The sequence below is a fragment of the Euwallacea similis genome, chromosome 10, assembly GCF_039881205.1.
Source record: "Euwallacea similis isolate ESF13 chromosome 10, ESF131.1, whole genome shotgun sequence".
NCBI classification, from domain to species: Eukaryota; Metazoa; Arthropoda; class Insecta; order Coleoptera; family Curculionidae; genus Euwallacea; species Euwallacea similis.
The window spans coordinates 3,342,129-3,356,777 of record NC_089618.1 but is presented as its reverse complement, the minus strand read 5'-3'; the positions used below and the strand labels follow the sequence as shown (position 1 = coordinate 3,356,777).

Sequence of the window (14,649 nt, the reverse complement as noted above, 5' to 3'; positions counted from 1 at the left end):
ATTAAGATTTATCGCATTTGTCTAGGCAGTAATTCGATACTCTTGTGTGTGTTTTGGTTGGTTGATGGAATGCGGAAGAAAGAGCTCTTATTGTAGACACTTTGCATTTAAAAAAATTTGGTAACAATAAACTTTAGCTGTTTAAGGGATGTGGGAAAGGTATCTTTTATTTACACAGATCTATGGAATTTTATTATAACATTTAAATCAAATCTTTTAGCTGTGGCAAAAAACGAAAAGATGCCACAAACCCATGGACTATCATTTTTAATCAATAAAATGATAATTTCATAGCACATATGATCCCGTACTAAGAATTGCCATCGAAAACATTTGAAATTCCCATAATGCAACGAGTTTCCGTTTTCAGCAGGTCGACCAATAACGTGTTTGCCGGTCTGCAGTGAAGTAGCCATATTGCCAGTGTTTACGAAAACTCTGAATTCTTCATTTACATTGCTGTTAAGGTATATGGAAATTGAAACATTTGCTTAATTTTGATTATATTTTATTTAAATTTTATGCATAATAGATAAAATTTTGTTAAATTTTGCTTATGTAATATACAAAACTGGAAATTTTATAATTTTCTTTTCTTTTGTATTTTGAGTCTTTTAAGGCTTGGCAACGTTGTGCACTTCTGGCGGTATTAACGCAAGCAGAGATGGAAATGGAGATGGAGATGCTTTACTGATTGTCGCTTGTCGGCCATTTTGCCCGGGTATCTTACGAGATGTATTAAGTTGTATTTCTGTGACTAAAATTTCTAGAAATTTGTGGCTCAAAAATCAAATTTGAAGCGCAGTAAAAGTGCAACTAAATTGTATCCATCAGTGAGTATTAAAAGGTACGTACCTTCATTCTACCCTACACAAATACTGTTAATCTTAAATTGGTTCCTAGCGGTATTGTTGGGGCCCCATTCCCACCCTCGAGAACATCTTTTTAAGTTACCCACCTGCAGACTAATTTTTAAAGTCATTCTATTTAAAAATGGATTTAGTTTCAAATTAATATATTTCATGTACATGTATCAACATTTAATCACTTTTCAAAACTAAATTTCATTCTTTTATTCAATTATCTACTTTTTTCCTGGATTGCCAGCCATGGCCTGTGGTCTCTGCAATAATATTCAGCTAGGTAGCTACTAGCCATGGTTTTTGTTAGTATTTAAGCTCCATTTCACTCTTTATTAATCTAATAATCAACTGCAACCAGTGGAATTTCTAGACAAAGCAGGATTGCTTGAAAATTTCCATTTTGTAATTTTATTATTTCACATGCATTTTACCTACCTTTGCGTCGAAACTACACATTTCAAATATGTATTATTTCTTGTAGAAAATAAATCTTCTAGTCAACCATGGTGCGAGGCGGCAGAGGATACTCTACACGTGGCGGTTCCTACAGAGGGTCCAGTCGAGGAAATCCATGGCATGAAGGAGGAGGTCGTGGAGGTAGAAAAAATTACCTACTCTTATACTAATAGTACATCTATTATGCAAATAAAGGTTATGGGCGGAGCTCAAGAGGCAGTTACAGCTATGATTCTGGTTATGATAAAGGCAGGTTTTCTGAGAGGTTCAGCAGGGAGGAATATACCCCCAAACCATACCGAGGGGTAAATATCATTAGGCTTTCACTATAAATCATTAATCCTCAACCATTTACTAATGGGTGTTTGTATGAACTTAGGAAACTTCCATTAAGGAGTAATCGAGAATTTGAAATATGTTTGTATTTGGCTGCCTGGATACTAACCTACCATTCCTTTCCATTGCTGTATTTTGTTGAATGGGAACATTTTTATGTGAAGTTATTCACATTCACTGCTTCCCATTGGAATCTCAAAAATGAGAAGAGATATGAAACTGGATTAATTTGGGCAAACTTAATCATATTTATGCTAAATAAGAGTACATTTTGAAATTTAGAAAATTTTTACCAATCTTAGAAATACTACAGAAAAACAGATCATTTAACCTTAACTAATCTATATTTCTCCTAAATTTGAATGTTTTTCTTACATCACTTTTAGTATTTTCTATTTTTTTCATATTTTTCTCTAATTTGTTATTCTTATTTTACCTCAATTTTCTTACTACCCTATACTCTTGACTGATCTTAGAGTTTCTTTCAACTTGAATCCCTTATTTGAGTTAAGTTTCTCTAGTGTTTTCTATATTTCGGCACAGTTTTATGCCATTGTCAAACCTAGTTTCTTCCCTATTTTAAATCCTTCTAATCTCATTTCACTCCAAATTTCAACACTAGTCTTAATTTTGTCTCTGCATATTTAAATACTGGAGAAAACATATTTTCAGGAAAGCAGTTATTCCCGGGAGAGACATTCTCCTGAAAGAAAAAGGCCCAGGCATGAGGTGAGTATTGATACAATTTCCTATTTATTTCTCTCTTACAGCTCTGAAAACTAAAACAATTGAGAAATCGAGAAAAGCATGCTATAAGTAGACAGTTTTGGTGACGGAAGACATCCAATTTTAATTTGAAATAATCCTTGAGAACTTGGAAAAACAAAGTTAAAAAGCACTCTATTAGTACCACAAACCTGGCTGAAAAAGTGACTCACTGTCAGAGCACTTGTGAAAGTCTAAAAAATTAACTATAGAAGAGGGTTAATTCATGTGTAAAAAATACGACAGTGGCTTATTTAACATATAGAAAACCATGAAATTAAGGTATTGGTAAAATGTAAAGTAACCATGGAATTATGGCTATTTGAATTAGTGGGGTTTTGAACACTGACAAAGGACTGAAATGTCTGATCATTTTCACGCCCTTCGACTAAAAAGGAACCTTAAGTTTTTTGATTGAAGGACCGAGTAATGCAGAGCGGCGCTCTCGATCACAGTATCGATTGACGCCCCCCTTAGCAAGGGCCCAAACAATTAATAAACGAATTGTCCGTCCATCTTAATTAGGCACCTTCAAGGCACGAATACAGCACCAGTCGTTACGAATCGTACCCTCCTGAACGTAGGAGCTATACAACCGATAGGCATCACGCCCCATCTCCTTACACGTCGAGGAGGGAAGAATTCCGCAAGCCCCCGCCACCCCCCTCCCCAAGAGGGAGCGGAAGGGGGCGCATAAGCAGCTCCAGGGGATTGCGCGGGGTGCGACGGGAGAGAGGAGGCCCTTCGCTAAGTCACAAACTGAATGTCAGATCCTATGCCATAAGGAAAAGGGGCTCAGTGCGCGGGGATTATTCGAGCCGATTCAGACTGACCAGGTTCAAGAGGTAATTTGGTTTTTGATGTTAATTTTGATTATTATGAAGGTGCTCGACAAGAGAAAGATACAGAGAGATCCCAGTTATTTTTGATTTTATTTTCAATGAGATTCGAGCCACGAAATGCGTTTAAAAAATGAACTCTAAAGGAACGAGAATGAGTACCGGATTTTTCCAGCAGCAGCAGGATTAAGAGGTTAACGTTAATACATAATCAGTTTTGGCCTTTATTTGAAAATTTTAATACTCATTGATATTATCCTAGTAGGGGAGTGCTTAGACGCCGATTGGAAGCACTGACCAGCGACGAAGAGTCCAGTGGCGAAGAAGTCGATACAGTCAAAGTAAAAAAGGAGGAATCTGCTGCTTCCCCAGAGAAAGTGGAGGTTAAAAAGGAGATACTGGATAACGAGGAAGAAACGGGAAATGCCGAGACGGAGACATCGCCCAAGAAGGAGAAAAGTGAGGAGTCGAAGGCTGACAGGGCGTTTGTGGAGTTGGTGTGTCCTCAGTGCAATATCAAGCTGCCTACTTTCAGGAGGTACGAGTTGCATCTGCAGGGCCATACTCATCTTCTTGCCATGCGCAAAGTGGCTATTAAGCAGCGTTCTATTTTGGGTAAGAATGAATTTTTCTCTCTCTCAATATCGAAATCAGTCCTGAGCAAATGAAGATGGCCTTTATTAATCTGTTTCAACATACTTTTAAAAAATGATGAATCATGTCCCCCTACAGCACAAATGCGGCAAGCGCAACGTAACGCTCAAAACGAGCTGGAAAAAAGTGGCGAGGGCATTACGGTGCATACAGTGTTCTGCCCCCTGTGCAAATTGAACTACAAGCAAGAACGAGCCGTGCATCAGGCCACTGCCGCCCATAAGAACATGAAAAAGTTCCTGATGCCTTCCTGTAAGGTGTGTAAGAAAGCCTTTAAGAGCCCCATGGTGTACGAACATCACTTGTGCAGCGTCGATCATTTGAAGGTTTGTTTTCGTTACCACTTCGTCAAATTTGAAATTGCAAAGTGTAGTTTCAGCGTAAGCAAAAGGTGGATGGAGCTCCTGGAAGTGGAGATGAAGACAATTTAGAAGAGTTCACTACTATTGACTCAGTAGGGGAGGTGGGAGACGAAGCGGCTGCATCCTCGGACGAGAAGGAGAAGCAAGAGAAAGAAAAGAAGAAGAAAGTTAGTGTTGGGATGGAGCAAATTATGCGAATTGAAGCATATTATTGCGATTTATGCCGCATGTTCCTGCCCATCGGGACTGAGAATGAGTATCCGGATATTTTAGCTGGGTAAGCATATCACATTTTTTCTCAAGGAAGTGGTTACAGTCTTTGTTAAAGGCATTGCAGGAAACGCTTTCATTTGGCCCGCTATGTGCGCCAAAAGGAGAGCGAAGACTTAAAAAAAAAGGCAGAGAAACTACAGCGCAAAGAAACTGCTGAAAAGGAGAAAAAAGAGGAGGTTAAGGCAGAGGAGAAGAGTGCTGAGGATAGTAAGCCTGAGGAGGAGGAGGCTAAGGAGCAAGATACTTCTGCCAAGTCGGTAGATGAGGACAAGATCTGGGACGCTGTGGATAAAGACTTAGGGGAATTGCTAGAAGAAACCGATGGGAGGGAGGACGACGATGATGAAGACAGGTTGAATGGGGAAAGATACGATCGTCTCACTTCCGACAAAGCTGACGCTAAGAAAGATGATAAGTGAGCGGGAATTTAGTTGTATAAGAGTAAAGTGTGTTGTTCTATGTTAGCTAGCATTCCTGCAATTATCGTAATTGAATAGAGTATTCGTCGACTGTTGTTGTTTTAATTAGCTTCCCCAATCAAAATTTAGTTTAAAGCATTTATCAACCCACAAAAAAAACTTAGCGATAACATCAAAAATAGGTCACGAGTGTCAGTATAGTTTTGTTTCTCTGGAGGCGATGAAAGAGTAAGTTTTAACCACTTAAAAGCCTCTGTTATTAATCGTTTTTACTGTAGATTATCTCGATTAAATCTCACGATAAGTGGTAAAGTGTATCAAGGTAAACTCATTATCTTTTTTTGAGCCTCATAAAATAAGAAAATTTCAGTGAATACCGAAGATGTAACCCCAGAAACCAGCCTCAATTCCTATTTAAGGGACAAGCTTCATTTAACAGGCACCAAACGCATGTGTCTGGAAGGTGGCTGCGGCACCTGCATCGTTGCCGTAGAGCAGATCAAGCCCAATGGGCAGAAACATGTATTTGCGGTCAATTCTGTATGAAATTCTCTTCTCCACAACTAAAAATTGTTTCTAAAGGAGACCGTTTTAGTGTCTCGTTTCGATTCTGTCCTGTCACGGCTGGAAAATACACACCGTAGAGGGTATTGGGAACCCTCTGGTGGGGCTCCATGAGATTCAGAAGGTGTTGGCCGAAAATAACGGCACTCAATGTGGGCAAGTACCATTAATGAAATATCCCGCTTTTTCTCCTTATTATAAACCCTCAGTAATAATTTTATTAATAAATATATGTCCAGATTCTGCTCCCCCGGCATGGTAATGAACATGTACGCCCTCAAAGAGTCGGGACCTAAAACTAAACTCCAAATCGAAAACTCCTTTGGAGGCAACATTTGCCGTTGCACGGGCTACCGCCCCATCATGGAGGCTTTCTACACCCTAGCTTCAAATCCTGGTAAGTTACAACCTTAATGAAAACCTTCACAATAAATCCCTTTTGTAGTGGACATTGAAGAAACTTATTCAATCGTCGAAACTTGCCCCAAAACAAGCCTCAACAAAACCGCACCGTTGAGGTTAAAACTAAGCAAAGGAGAGTGGATGAAGGTGTACTACTTGAGGGATTTAATGGGGCTTTTACGAACGTCCGGACACGTCTCTTATATGCTAGTGGCAGGGAACACTGCCAAAGGTGGTTATTTGTAGATTCATAGCAAATGAATGACATCATTATCGATGCTTCGCAGGGGTGTTTTGGCTCACTTCCTACCCTAAACTATACATCTGTATAAGTGACATAGATGAATTAAATGAAGTGAAAGTATCTGAGGATTCCCTTATTCTTGGGGCGTGTGTTTCCCTCACGAGGACCATGGAGGTCTTTCGACAGGCTTCGAAGGACTATCCCAAGTTTAAACATCTGGAGCAGGCGGCCAACCATATTGATTTAATCGCCAATGTGCCTGTCCGAAATGTCCTAAGAACTATTTGGTTTTCATTAGCTTTATATTGATAAGCTTTTTTTTCAGATCGGAAGCCTTGGCGGTAATCTAATGATCAAACACCAACACCCTCGTTTCCAATCCGATGTTTTTTTAATTTTGGAGACCATGGGAGCTTCGCTGATTATTAGTAAGACTTCTCCTTTCTTATAAATTGCCTATTAAGACCGATATTTCAGTTGATATTGATGGAAATGAGCTCATGAAGAGCCCCAAAGAATTTTTAGACATAGACATGAATAAAAAGGTAATTAAGCAGATTATAGTGCCTGGCTTGGACCCCAAAAAGTACTACTTTGGTAGCTACAAGGTATGAGTTTAAATCTAGAGATTAACGCTTAACCTCTAAGGATGTATCATCAGATAATGAACCGGGCTCAAAACACTCATGCAGTTGTCAACGCAGGGTTCCTCTTCGCCTTGTCTTCAAGGGGTGTAGTCAATTCTGCGAGCATAGTTTATGGAGCCATTAACACTGCCTTTGAGCACGCATCTAATACAGAAGCCCTCCTTAAGGGTTTAACATTATTTGACAACAAGACTTTGCAGAAAGCCTTTAGTTCGCTAGATCAGGAGTTGGTTCCGGATATAGAACCACCCGACCCCAGTCCTGAGTGCAGAAAGCTGTTGGCTATTAACTTGTTCTATAAAGTAGGTTTATGAACCATTTTAGGAGTAACTTAAACAGAAAAAGATTTATAGTATGTGCTCAGTATAGCCCCAAAATCCAAGGTGTCTCCAAAGAACCAAAGTGGGGGCTCATTGTTGAGCAGAGGGTTATCATCGGGAACTCAAGAGTTTACCACTGATAAGGCGGAATATCCAGTCACAGAGCCAATAGTGAAGCTCGAGGCTCTAGCTCAGACTTCTGGTAAATTTACCCCTACAAAATGACCCCTCTCTTGATTTAAAGAAATTATAAGGACAAGCCCAATACGTCATGGACAAGCCAGATTTACCCAATCAGCTGCATGGCAGTTTGGTCCTGATAGAAGCTCCCCCAGGGTCTATAGTAACCTCCATCAACCCCTCCAAAGCGCTGCAGGAGGAGGGGGTTGTAGCCTTTTACTCAGCTAAAGACATCCCTGGTGTTAATTCGATGATAGCTTTCGGGCTTGGCCCGCAAGAGCTCTTTTGCAGCGACAAAGTGCGTAACTTTTTCCCCATTTATCCCTTTCAAACCTTTGTTTCATTAGGTCCAATTCCACTCCCAACCCATAGGAGTGATCATAGCAAACACCCATGAAATTGCAAACTATGCTTCAAAACTGGTCGAAATAGAAGTTGAAAAGTCCAAGGAAAAGCCCCTTTTGAGAGCCAAAGAGGTGGTGGAGGCTCATAGAAAGGATAAGATTGAGCATAAGACTGCAATGATACCTAAGAGGACCGGAAAAGAGACCTCAAAAATTAAGGGAGAGTTTTATTTGGGGCTTCAATACCACTATTTTATGGAAACGCACAGTTGTTACGTGGTACCCCACGAAGGTGGACTGGAAGTGTGGGCCACCACGCAGTTTATGGCTGGCACGCAGTTTGCTGTGGCGCAGGTGGTCAATATGGATGCACAGAAGTATGTTAAAGCTTAAAAAATTGTCTAAATTTATTCAATTTTCTGATAAAGTCGGAAATGTAGTTGAAGTTGATTTAGTAAATTTATCAAAAACATATCAGACGTACTTATAAGTTTCCTCTGAAAATTATCGTTTGCAGTATTGACGTCACGGTGAAGCGAGTAGGGGGCGGTTACGGGGGCAAAGTTTTTAACATCAACTACTCCACTGCAGCTGCAGCCCTTGCGGCTGTAAAACTGCAAAAACCAGTACGTGTGTGGATGCCGTTTCATACAACTATGAGCTCCACAGGTGCCTGAAATTCCTCTTAATCACTTCTCATTCACTGAGAATTTTTTCAGGCAAAAGATACCCCTTTTATGCGAAGTACGAAGTAGGGGTGGACAGCAAAGGTGTTATTCAAAACATGACTTCTGATTTGTACTCGGATTGCGGCATGATTAATGGAGATTTGGGGCTTGATTCCTTCGTTAGAGATTGTTTCGAGAATTGCTATAAAACAGACACATGGGCCTATGATACTTATGTATGCAAAACGGATACTCACCCTAACACTTACACCCGCGCACCTGGTACTTTAGAAGGGCTGGCTTGCATTGAGTCTATAATGGAGGAAATTGCCTATAGCCTAAATCTAGATCCTCTCGAAGTGAGACTGGCAAATCTGGATGGAGATAAACACCCTAAATTGAAGGAGTTTGTGAAGGAATTGAGGATTCAGGATAAGTTAGAAGAACGCACAGCTGCTGTGCGAAAATACAATGAAGCCAACAGATGGAAGAAGAAGGGTCTATCGGTGGTTCTGATGAAGTGGACTTTGAGTGTCATGGGGAGTTATTCAGTTTTGGTGTCTATTTTTACTCATAATGGAGGAGTCGCCATTTGTCATGGGGGCACTGAAGTGGGGCAAGGAATAAACACTAAAGTAGCCCAAGTGTGCGCCCAGAAACTGGGTATTCCTATGAGTTTAGTGTCCATTAAACCTAGTGTTACTTTTGTGAGCCCCAACAATTTCGCCACTGCAGGGAGTTGGACTTCAGAGGTGGTTTGTCATGTATTTTTTAAGCTTTTGAGTAAGACCTTCTGTCTTATTAAATCGTTTGTTTTGCAGTCAGTTATATTGGCCTGCGACGAGCTGTTGAAAAGAATTGAGCCGATACGTAAGAAACACCCTGACGCCCCTTGGGCAGAATTGGTAAAACTGTGCTATTTCAATAACATAAACTTAAGCTGCTACGGATAGTAAGTCATAAAGTCCCTGTAAGGACTCCTTTGTAACTCAAGAGCAATTTTTAGTACCTACAACGACAATAAGGAGATAAAGGACTATCTAATTTACGGAGTATGCGCCTCCGAGGTTGTAGTAGACATCCTTACAGGACAGAAAGTCATCTCAAGAGTGGATATCATAGAAGATTTGGGACAAAGCATGAATCCTCTGATCGATATGGGGCAGGTGGAAGGTGCTTTCATCATGGGTTAGTTCTCCCTTTAAAACCCCTTTTAATCGTAATAAAAGCACCTTTTAGGACTCGGCTACCATCTCCTGGAAGACATTATTTTCGATCCTGAAGGTAGGGTCTTAAACAACCGCACCTGGAATTACACCCCTCCGGGGGTTAAAGACATCCCTGTAGACTTCAGAGTGCGCTTCCCCAGCAATAACCCCAACCCCATCGGGATCTTAAAGTCCAAGGGTAAGCTCTAAAGCCTTTAAGTTAGGCTGCTACAGTTTGTTTTGCAGCCTGCTCGGAGCCACCGGTTTGTTTGGCAGTGGCGGTGCCCCTGGCTATAAGGAATGCTCTAGCTTCTGCCAGGAGCGACGCTGATAGCCACAAGAACAAGTGGGTGCCCTTTAGTAAGTATTTGAGTGCAAAAGTTGTCTTGAAGCTGAGTCTTTCGTAAATTGCAGATGGACCCACCACAGTGGAGTACACTCTTCTCAATTCTTTAAACGACTATTCGCAATATACCTTGTGAATTTGTCAAGGGAATGGTTTATAAATAAATGGGAATCATGGGATTTTGGGCCTCAGTTACTTTATTATTACAAAAATGCTTTGAATTTTGTTTAGAATTCACACTAACGCCAAAATAACGCTAAACTAGTTGTATTCATGTTGGTACAAAAATATAAAATCTTCCACTTCAAACAAAAACTAAGATTTCTCATAAACACGCATAAACAAATGTTCCATTAATGCCCCAATTGCGCCACCTCCTTGCACCTTTTAGTAGCTGCCTCAATAGCTCCTATAACTATACCCCTGAAGGCTGAAAATACAAATATTTATCGTTGAATACGACAGCCGAGAGGTGCCTTAAGTACCTCTTTCCTCCAAAAAATGAATGCCTGTCGCAGTGGATCCTCCAGGGGATGTTACATCATCCTTAAGTACCCCTGGATGTTCCTTAGTTTCCCTGACCATTCTGCCACTTCCTAAAACTGTTTGGGCTGCTAGTCGGTATGCCAAGTCTCGAGGAAGGCCCATTTTAACCCCCCCATCTGCCAGGGCTTCGATGAATAAATAAACCTAAATTGTATATGAGGAGGTTGTTTGGGAAGTATGAAGAAGGCTTACATAGGCAGGTCCAGAGCCACTTAGAGCTGTTATAGCATCCATCATGCTTTCACTGACCTCCTCGCAGGTACCAATACTCTGCAGGAGTTTTTTGGTGATGGTGATGTCCCCCTCGGTGGCGGAGCTCCCCTTTACAAACACTGAGGCCCCGCTTTGCACTAAAGCAGGAGTGTTGGGCATTACCCGAATTATCCTGGAGTCTTTGGGCAGAATTTGCTCCAGTTGTTTAATGGTAACCCCCATTGCTACAGACAAAAAGAGCTTATCATTGTCCAGTTTGGTTGCCTTAAGGTCCCCAAGGGCTATAGGCACGATGTGAGGTTTAACTGATACGATTACGACTTGAGACTTCTGTACCACTGGGATGTTTTCGGTGAGAGCTTCAGCTCCTAAGTTCTAACGATTATGTGGTGTTAATATAAAACGAATAAATATTGGGTTACAGTCACCTTAAATGCATTGAGGCTTGCTATGTCGGATGGATGACAGCTAGACACAATGCTTTCGGGTTTCGTTAGACCTAGATTAAGTAATGCGGGTCAAGTGGTGCTTAAGCAGAAAACCAGCCGTCATTTTTGGGACTACTTAACTTGATTTATCAACATAATAAGATTAAGCAGTTCAAACTAGAAAAAATGCGAAAAAGTAGGTATAATCTACACACTTACCAGCTGATATGAATCCCTTGGCCATGGCTTGGGCCATTTTGCCTCCGCCAATGAAGCCGATCCTCAGCAATTTGCTGGACATAGTTAAAACTCACTTCAAATCCTCAAAGCTCCTGCAAATCGGACTCAAACTCACAACCTTTGTTTCGAAAATCCGCCAGGCGCAACCTTTAGTCTGTATATGGACACAACTAATGAAATATTGATAATACCGGAACACTATCATTAAGCTCGTTGGGGTCGGTGCAAGAAATTTTTCCCGAAAATGTTTGTTTTGAAGACGAAATTGCTGCTGAGCAATAAATGCGAGTACTTGGGTGGAACAGCACAGATAGGGTCAAAAGATCGTTGGCTTTGTGGAGATATGTTTGGCGGTTATCTGTTGATGAGGTACTTTAGATGTTATTTTTATATACCGTTAATTATTATAGAAGCAAAATACTTAGAACACTTGGAATGGTTTATTGTGGCAACAAGGAATCATGACCTTTAGGCAGGAATAAAAATGTTTTAGAAATTTTATTCTCCTCCAACTTTTGGTAACCACACCTAAGTACTATCCTCTAGGGACACTATAAAAATATATAAATCACCAACTCTGAAAAAGACAAAACAAACTTAACGATAAAATCAACTAATCTTCCATTATAAAAGTTAAAAGTACACCACTGGAATGGTCTTGGTAGTTTTGAGAACTTGGGCTAAAGATTCTGAAGTGTTAAGGCCCCAAACGTCTAAAGGCCCCCGTGCCATACATGCGATCCTGTAAGATATTCCATTCGTCATCCCCCCACACAACCCTTTTTGAACGCACCTCCCCCCTGAGATAGAATGCAGGAACTTCCAATAGCTAGGCCTCAGATTGGTGGGTTCCAAAATCGCTGCGTGAAACAAAATGCCGGTGCTCAAGCAGTAAAGGAACTCGGTGAATCCGGGCACTTTGGGCAAGTAACCCTTGAGGGTGCCAATGTTGTACGTAATCTGGGCCGCCTTCCACATGACATAGAGGGCCACCGTGGTATCTGGATACTTCTTGAACGCGAGTCCTGCTAGTAAACTGGCCGGAAAGGCGAAGGAGGGGTCGTCTTTGCCGAATATACGGCGTAGAATGCAAAGAGATCCCTTGAGAAAAATTAAGAATTTAGATGAGGATAATGGCTCTATAGAGTTCAAAAATCAAAATGACTTATTTTCCTATAGTAAATAACTCATCTCTAAATTTTAAATTTAAGAAAAATTAAACAAAAGTAACACTTACCCTAAAAACCCCAGAATAAAGCCCCAAAAATAACCCCAAATTCAAAATATCTTTTCTGACGAATATCTGCTTTCCGGCGGCGGGGGATGCCAGTATTTTCCTAATATTCAGCACCAGTTTAAGAGTTACTTGTATGCCCAATCCCACGCTAAACATTTTCCCTGCACCCTACAAAATTTCAACCTAAAGCTGCCCTTATTAAATCAGGTAAAGCTTACTCCTAAAACGTAATAAATGCAGCTAAAAGGATGAGGGCAGGAACTGTGCCTACCCAGACACTTGACTTGGTGAATAGTTTTTTTATACATCCTTAACATTTGCATTAGCAAGCTCCATATAAAATTCTTGTGCACTCCACTGTAGTGAGGCCCTAGTTTTCAATTTTTTTTATTAGTGTTCCCAAAAGGAACAAATACCTACCTGGAGTACCAGCTGCAGGCACTTGCTGCCTGTATATCATATTTGACTCACACTCACTTCGAATCCCAGAATCCTTCTCTTCATGAGGCCCTACAACGAATCTGTTGGACCTAAACTTTCTGCCCTCAACACCACTTGGATCCTACCTCAAAATCTTGAACATAGCATCAGGAATTTCCTTATGGTGCCCCCCCTTATAGTAGGCCAAAAGCACTGCCATGCTACCCCCAAAAATGGCCACATCCCCATAGGGAATATTTTTTACTAGACCTTGAGACAAGGCCATGTTCCAGACTGTTTCAGTGGCGACATTGCTGACATATAAGCAAAGTAAAGTACGTCTGGATGGGCGTTCAATCAAGATTGCAAAAACGCTAGCCAAAAAGGCAGGGAAGAAGGATACTGTAAGGAGGTTGAAATGCCCCAAAACGCTCCTGAAATTGTTATATTTACATTTTGGTTTGGTTTGGTTTAGTTGGTTTGTTATTACCTTAAAGTGCATAAGAAGAAGCTGTAGCCAAAACCAGTGAAGCTCAGAAAGGCTGTTGATTGGAGGATACCATAGAGAGTTTTTTGGAGGTCGCTGCGGTTAGGGATGCGGCCCTTCATTAGAAGGGTGCACTAGAAATATTAAGGTAACTTTAAGGATTTGGTAAAGGGTTTTTGTTACCATTTGCAGTATAAAATACATGCGAAAAGCGCGGCGTATTACGCTCAGAAAGAGCCCCACAAGATACCCCTGACAGGTGGTCCATGTGTGCATATCACTACACTTTATGTATAGTTTGCTTTGAACTGACATTTTGCATGAACTAACTTAAAATTCAGGCACATAAGTGGAACGAAAATCCGCACAGCAATTTACAAATCAATTAAGCAGTTATTGTAGTTTTTGTGGCTTAGACAGGCTAGTACTAAACTGACTCACCTCAGTAGATTAATCTCACTTTAGGATAAATAACTTAATCAAACTTATCAATGATAAAGTTGTATAGATTACTCATTTGAAGCATTGGATTGGCTATGGTATTGGTTCAATTAGTTGTGATTAATTTATTTCTTTAAGTGGTCAAAAAGTAGATATTTCTAAATGCAACTACTTGTGGTATTTGTTTAGTAGGACTTACCAAGTAAACAGTGCCATAAATCCTGAGAGAGTCAAAGACGCAGTATAAAAAGCATCCCGCAATAGCAGTGCTGCATGACTGCTTCCAGGGATGGACATATTCAAAGCAGGTGGTTACTAAAGGGGCGCTTAGGGGTAGTTTGCTTAAAACTTGGGGCATTTTTTGAGCTCATTCATTGGCTCCTCAGGATTATATCACAAATGTCTGGGGACAATATTCAACTCCATGCGTAAGCGCAATACTTTCTTTTTTGTGGAATAATTATTATTGTTAATGGTTAATTGGAAATCGTATTATTACTACAAGGACATCACGGAGAGTGCACGCCACAACTGTGCCTGACAACTAATACTAATAACAGCATTATTGTTTTTTTGGTGACACTTTGGACTGTCTGTTTGTAAACGATTTTAAGCATTTATATTAATAGAAAACTTGATTTTTTCCTTTCGCTTTTCCATTGTAAACTTTCTCTTATAAATAAGTAGTCAGCTGATTGTAAGACTTAATTCAAAATGTAATTAATCGCAAGGCATTTGAGTGAGTAA

The 14,649-nt window shown here is 40.4% G+C and overlaps 5 protein-coding genes across 8 annotated transcripts; 3 read left to right on the top strand and 2 right to left on the bottom strand.

Moving 5' to 3' along the window:
- The first annotated feature begins 693 nt into the window (after window positions 1-693).
- Window positions 694-5,058, top strand: LOC136411295 (zinc finger protein on ecdysone puffs-like). Of its 2 annotated transcripts, none has more exons than XM_066393799.1 (9): window positions 694-847; window positions 1,345-1,460; window positions 1,515-1,624; window positions 2,328-2,384; window positions 2,946-3,265; window positions 3,525-3,874; window positions 3,992-4,239; window positions 4,293-4,552; window positions 4,604-5,058. In XM_066393799.1, exons 2-9 carry the CDS (start codon window positions 1,367-1,369, stop codon window positions 4,965-4,967), a joined length of 1,803 nt encoding a protein of 600 aa, XP_066249896.1. In that variant the 5' UTR covers window positions 694-847; window positions 1,345-1,366; the 3' UTR covers window positions 4,968-5,058. The 2 variants fall into 2 exon arrangements, with proteins under 2 accessions (XP_066249896.1, XP_066249894.1); XM_066393797.1 differs by having other exon boundaries at window positions 695-847; window positions 3,522-3,874.
- A 143-nt stretch (window positions 5,059-5,201) lies between these two features.
- LOC136411859 (uncharacterized) lies at window positions 5,202-5,793 on the top strand. Its single transcript, XM_066394632.1, has 3 exons — window positions 5,202-5,289; window positions 5,338-5,507; window positions 5,563-5,793. The coding sequence occupies exons 2-3, from the start codon at window positions 5,418-5,420 to the stop codon at window positions 5,791-5,793; spliced, it is 321 nt and encodes a 106-aa protein (XP_066250729.1). The 5' UTR covers window positions 5,202-5,289; window positions 5,338-5,417.
- On the top strand, window positions 5,793-10,138 carry LOC136411856 (xanthine dehydrogenase-like). 2 transcript variants are annotated; one of them, XM_066394628.1, is made up of 16 exons: window positions 5,793-5,928; window positions 5,977-6,165; window positions 6,221-6,447; window positions 6,503-6,605; window positions 6,655-6,785; window positions 6,839-7,126; window positions 7,178-7,346; window positions 7,399-7,622; window positions 7,672-8,045; window positions 8,186-8,337; window positions 8,388-9,100; window positions 9,158-9,288; window positions 9,343-9,524; window positions 9,576-9,743; window positions 9,791-9,904; window positions 9,959-10,138. In XM_066394628.1, exons 1-16 carry the CDS (start codon window positions 5,793-5,795, stop codon window positions 10,024-10,026), a joined length of 3,369 nt encoding a protein of 1,122 aa, XP_066250725.1. In that variant the 3' UTR covers window positions 10,027-10,138. The 2 variants fall into 2 exon arrangements, with proteins under 2 accessions (XP_066250725.1, XP_066250724.1); XM_066394627.1 differs by having other exon boundaries at window positions 8,388-9,288.
- Window positions 10,134-11,634, bottom strand: P5cr-2 (Pyrroline-5-carboxylate reductase-like 2). The gene is made up of 5 exons (XM_066394631.1): window positions 11,297-11,634; window positions 11,078-11,148; window positions 10,629-11,024; window positions 10,376-10,580; window positions 10,134-10,320 (listed from the first exon to the last, which is right to left on the bottom strand). The coding sequence occupies exons 1-5, from the start codon at window positions 11,376-11,378 to the stop codon at window positions 10,244-10,246; spliced, it is 831 nt and encodes a 276-aa protein (XP_066250728.1). The 5' UTR covers window positions 11,379-11,634; the 3' UTR covers window positions 10,134-10,243.
- Window positions 11,635-11,800: 166 nt separating this feature from the next.
- On the bottom strand, window positions 11,801-14,583 carry LOC136411857 (transmembrane protein 135-like). 2 transcript variants are annotated; one of them, XM_066394629.1, is made up of 8 exons: window positions 14,102-14,583; window positions 13,465-13,595; window positions 13,121-13,408; window positions 12,975-13,075; window positions 12,773-12,924; window positions 12,555-12,722; window positions 12,111-12,418; window positions 11,801-12,059 (listed from the first exon to the last, which is right to left on the bottom strand). In XM_066394629.1, exons 1-8 carry the CDS (start codon window positions 14,258-14,260, stop codon window positions 11,951-11,953), a joined length of 1,416 nt encoding a protein of 471 aa, XP_066250726.1. In that variant the 5' UTR covers window positions 14,261-14,583; the 3' UTR covers window positions 11,801-11,950. The 2 variants fall into 2 exon arrangements, with proteins under 2 accessions (XP_066250726.1, XP_066250727.1); XM_066394630.1 differs by lacking the exon at window positions 14,102-14,583 and adding an exon at window positions 13,645-13,883.
- Window positions 14,584-14,649: the final 66 nt, after the last annotated feature.

Excerpts from the sequence above, each read along its gene's own strand:
- LOC136411856 (XM_066394627.1), top strand. The coding sequence starts at position 5,793 with ATGAACATGTACGCCCTCAAAGAGTCGGGACCTAAAACTAAACTCCAA. Across the intron at positions 7,623-7,671 it reads AGCTCTTTTGCAGCGACAAA|GTCCAATTCCACTCCCAACC; the intron begins GTGCGTAACTTT and ends TTGTTTCATTAG. Across the intron at positions 9,289-9,342 it reads AACTTAAGCTGCTACGGATA|TACCTACAACGACAATAAGG; the intron begins GTAAGTCATAAA and ends AGCAATTTTTAG.
- LOC136411857 (XM_066394629.1), bottom strand. The coding sequence starts at position 14,260 with ATGCCCCAAGTTTTAAGCAAACTACCCCTAAGCGCCCCTTTAGTAACC. Across the intron at positions 13,409-13,464 it reads TTCTTCTTATGCACTTTAAG|GAGCGTTTTGGGGCATTTCA; the intron begins GTAATAACAAAC and ends TAACAATTTCAG. Across the intron at positions 12,060-12,110 it reads CATTCTATCTCAGGGGGGAG|GATCGCATGTATGGCACGGG; the intron begins GTGCGTTCAAAA and ends AATATCTTACAG.
- LOC136411295 (XM_066393797.1), top strand. The coding sequence starts at position 1,367 with ATGGTGCGAGGCGGCAGAGGATACTCTACACGTGGCGGTTCCTACAGA. Across the intron at positions 3,266-3,521 it reads AGACTGACCAGGTTCAAGAG|TAGGGGAGTGCTTAGACGCC; the intron begins GTAATTTGGTTT and ends ATATTATCCTAG. Across the intron at positions 4,240-4,292 it reads GCAGCGTCGATCATTTGAAG|CGTAAGCAAAAGGTGGATGG; the intron begins GTTTGTTTTCGT and ends GTGTAGTTTCAG.
- P5cr-2 (XM_066394631.1), bottom strand. The coding sequence starts at position 11,378 with ATGTCCAGCAAATTGCTGAGGATCGGCTTCATTGGCGGAGGCAAAATG. Across the intron at positions 11,149-11,296 it reads CAAGGGATTCATATCAGCTG|GTCTAACGAAACCCGAAAGC; the intron begins GTAAGTGTGTAG and ends TACTTAATCTAG. Across the intron at positions 10,581-10,628 it reads GTGGCTCTGGACCTGCCTAT|GTTTATTTATTCATCGAAGC; the intron begins GTAAGCCTTCTT and ends TATACAATTTAG.
- LOC136411859 (XM_066394632.1), top strand. The coding sequence starts at position 5,418 with ATGTGTCTGGAAGGTGGCTGCGGCACCTGCATCGTTGCCGTAGAGCAG. Across the intron at positions 5,508-5,562 it reads ATGTATTTGCGGTCAATTCT|TGTCTCGTTTCGATTCTGTC; the intron begins GTATGAAATTCT and ends AGACCGTTTTAG.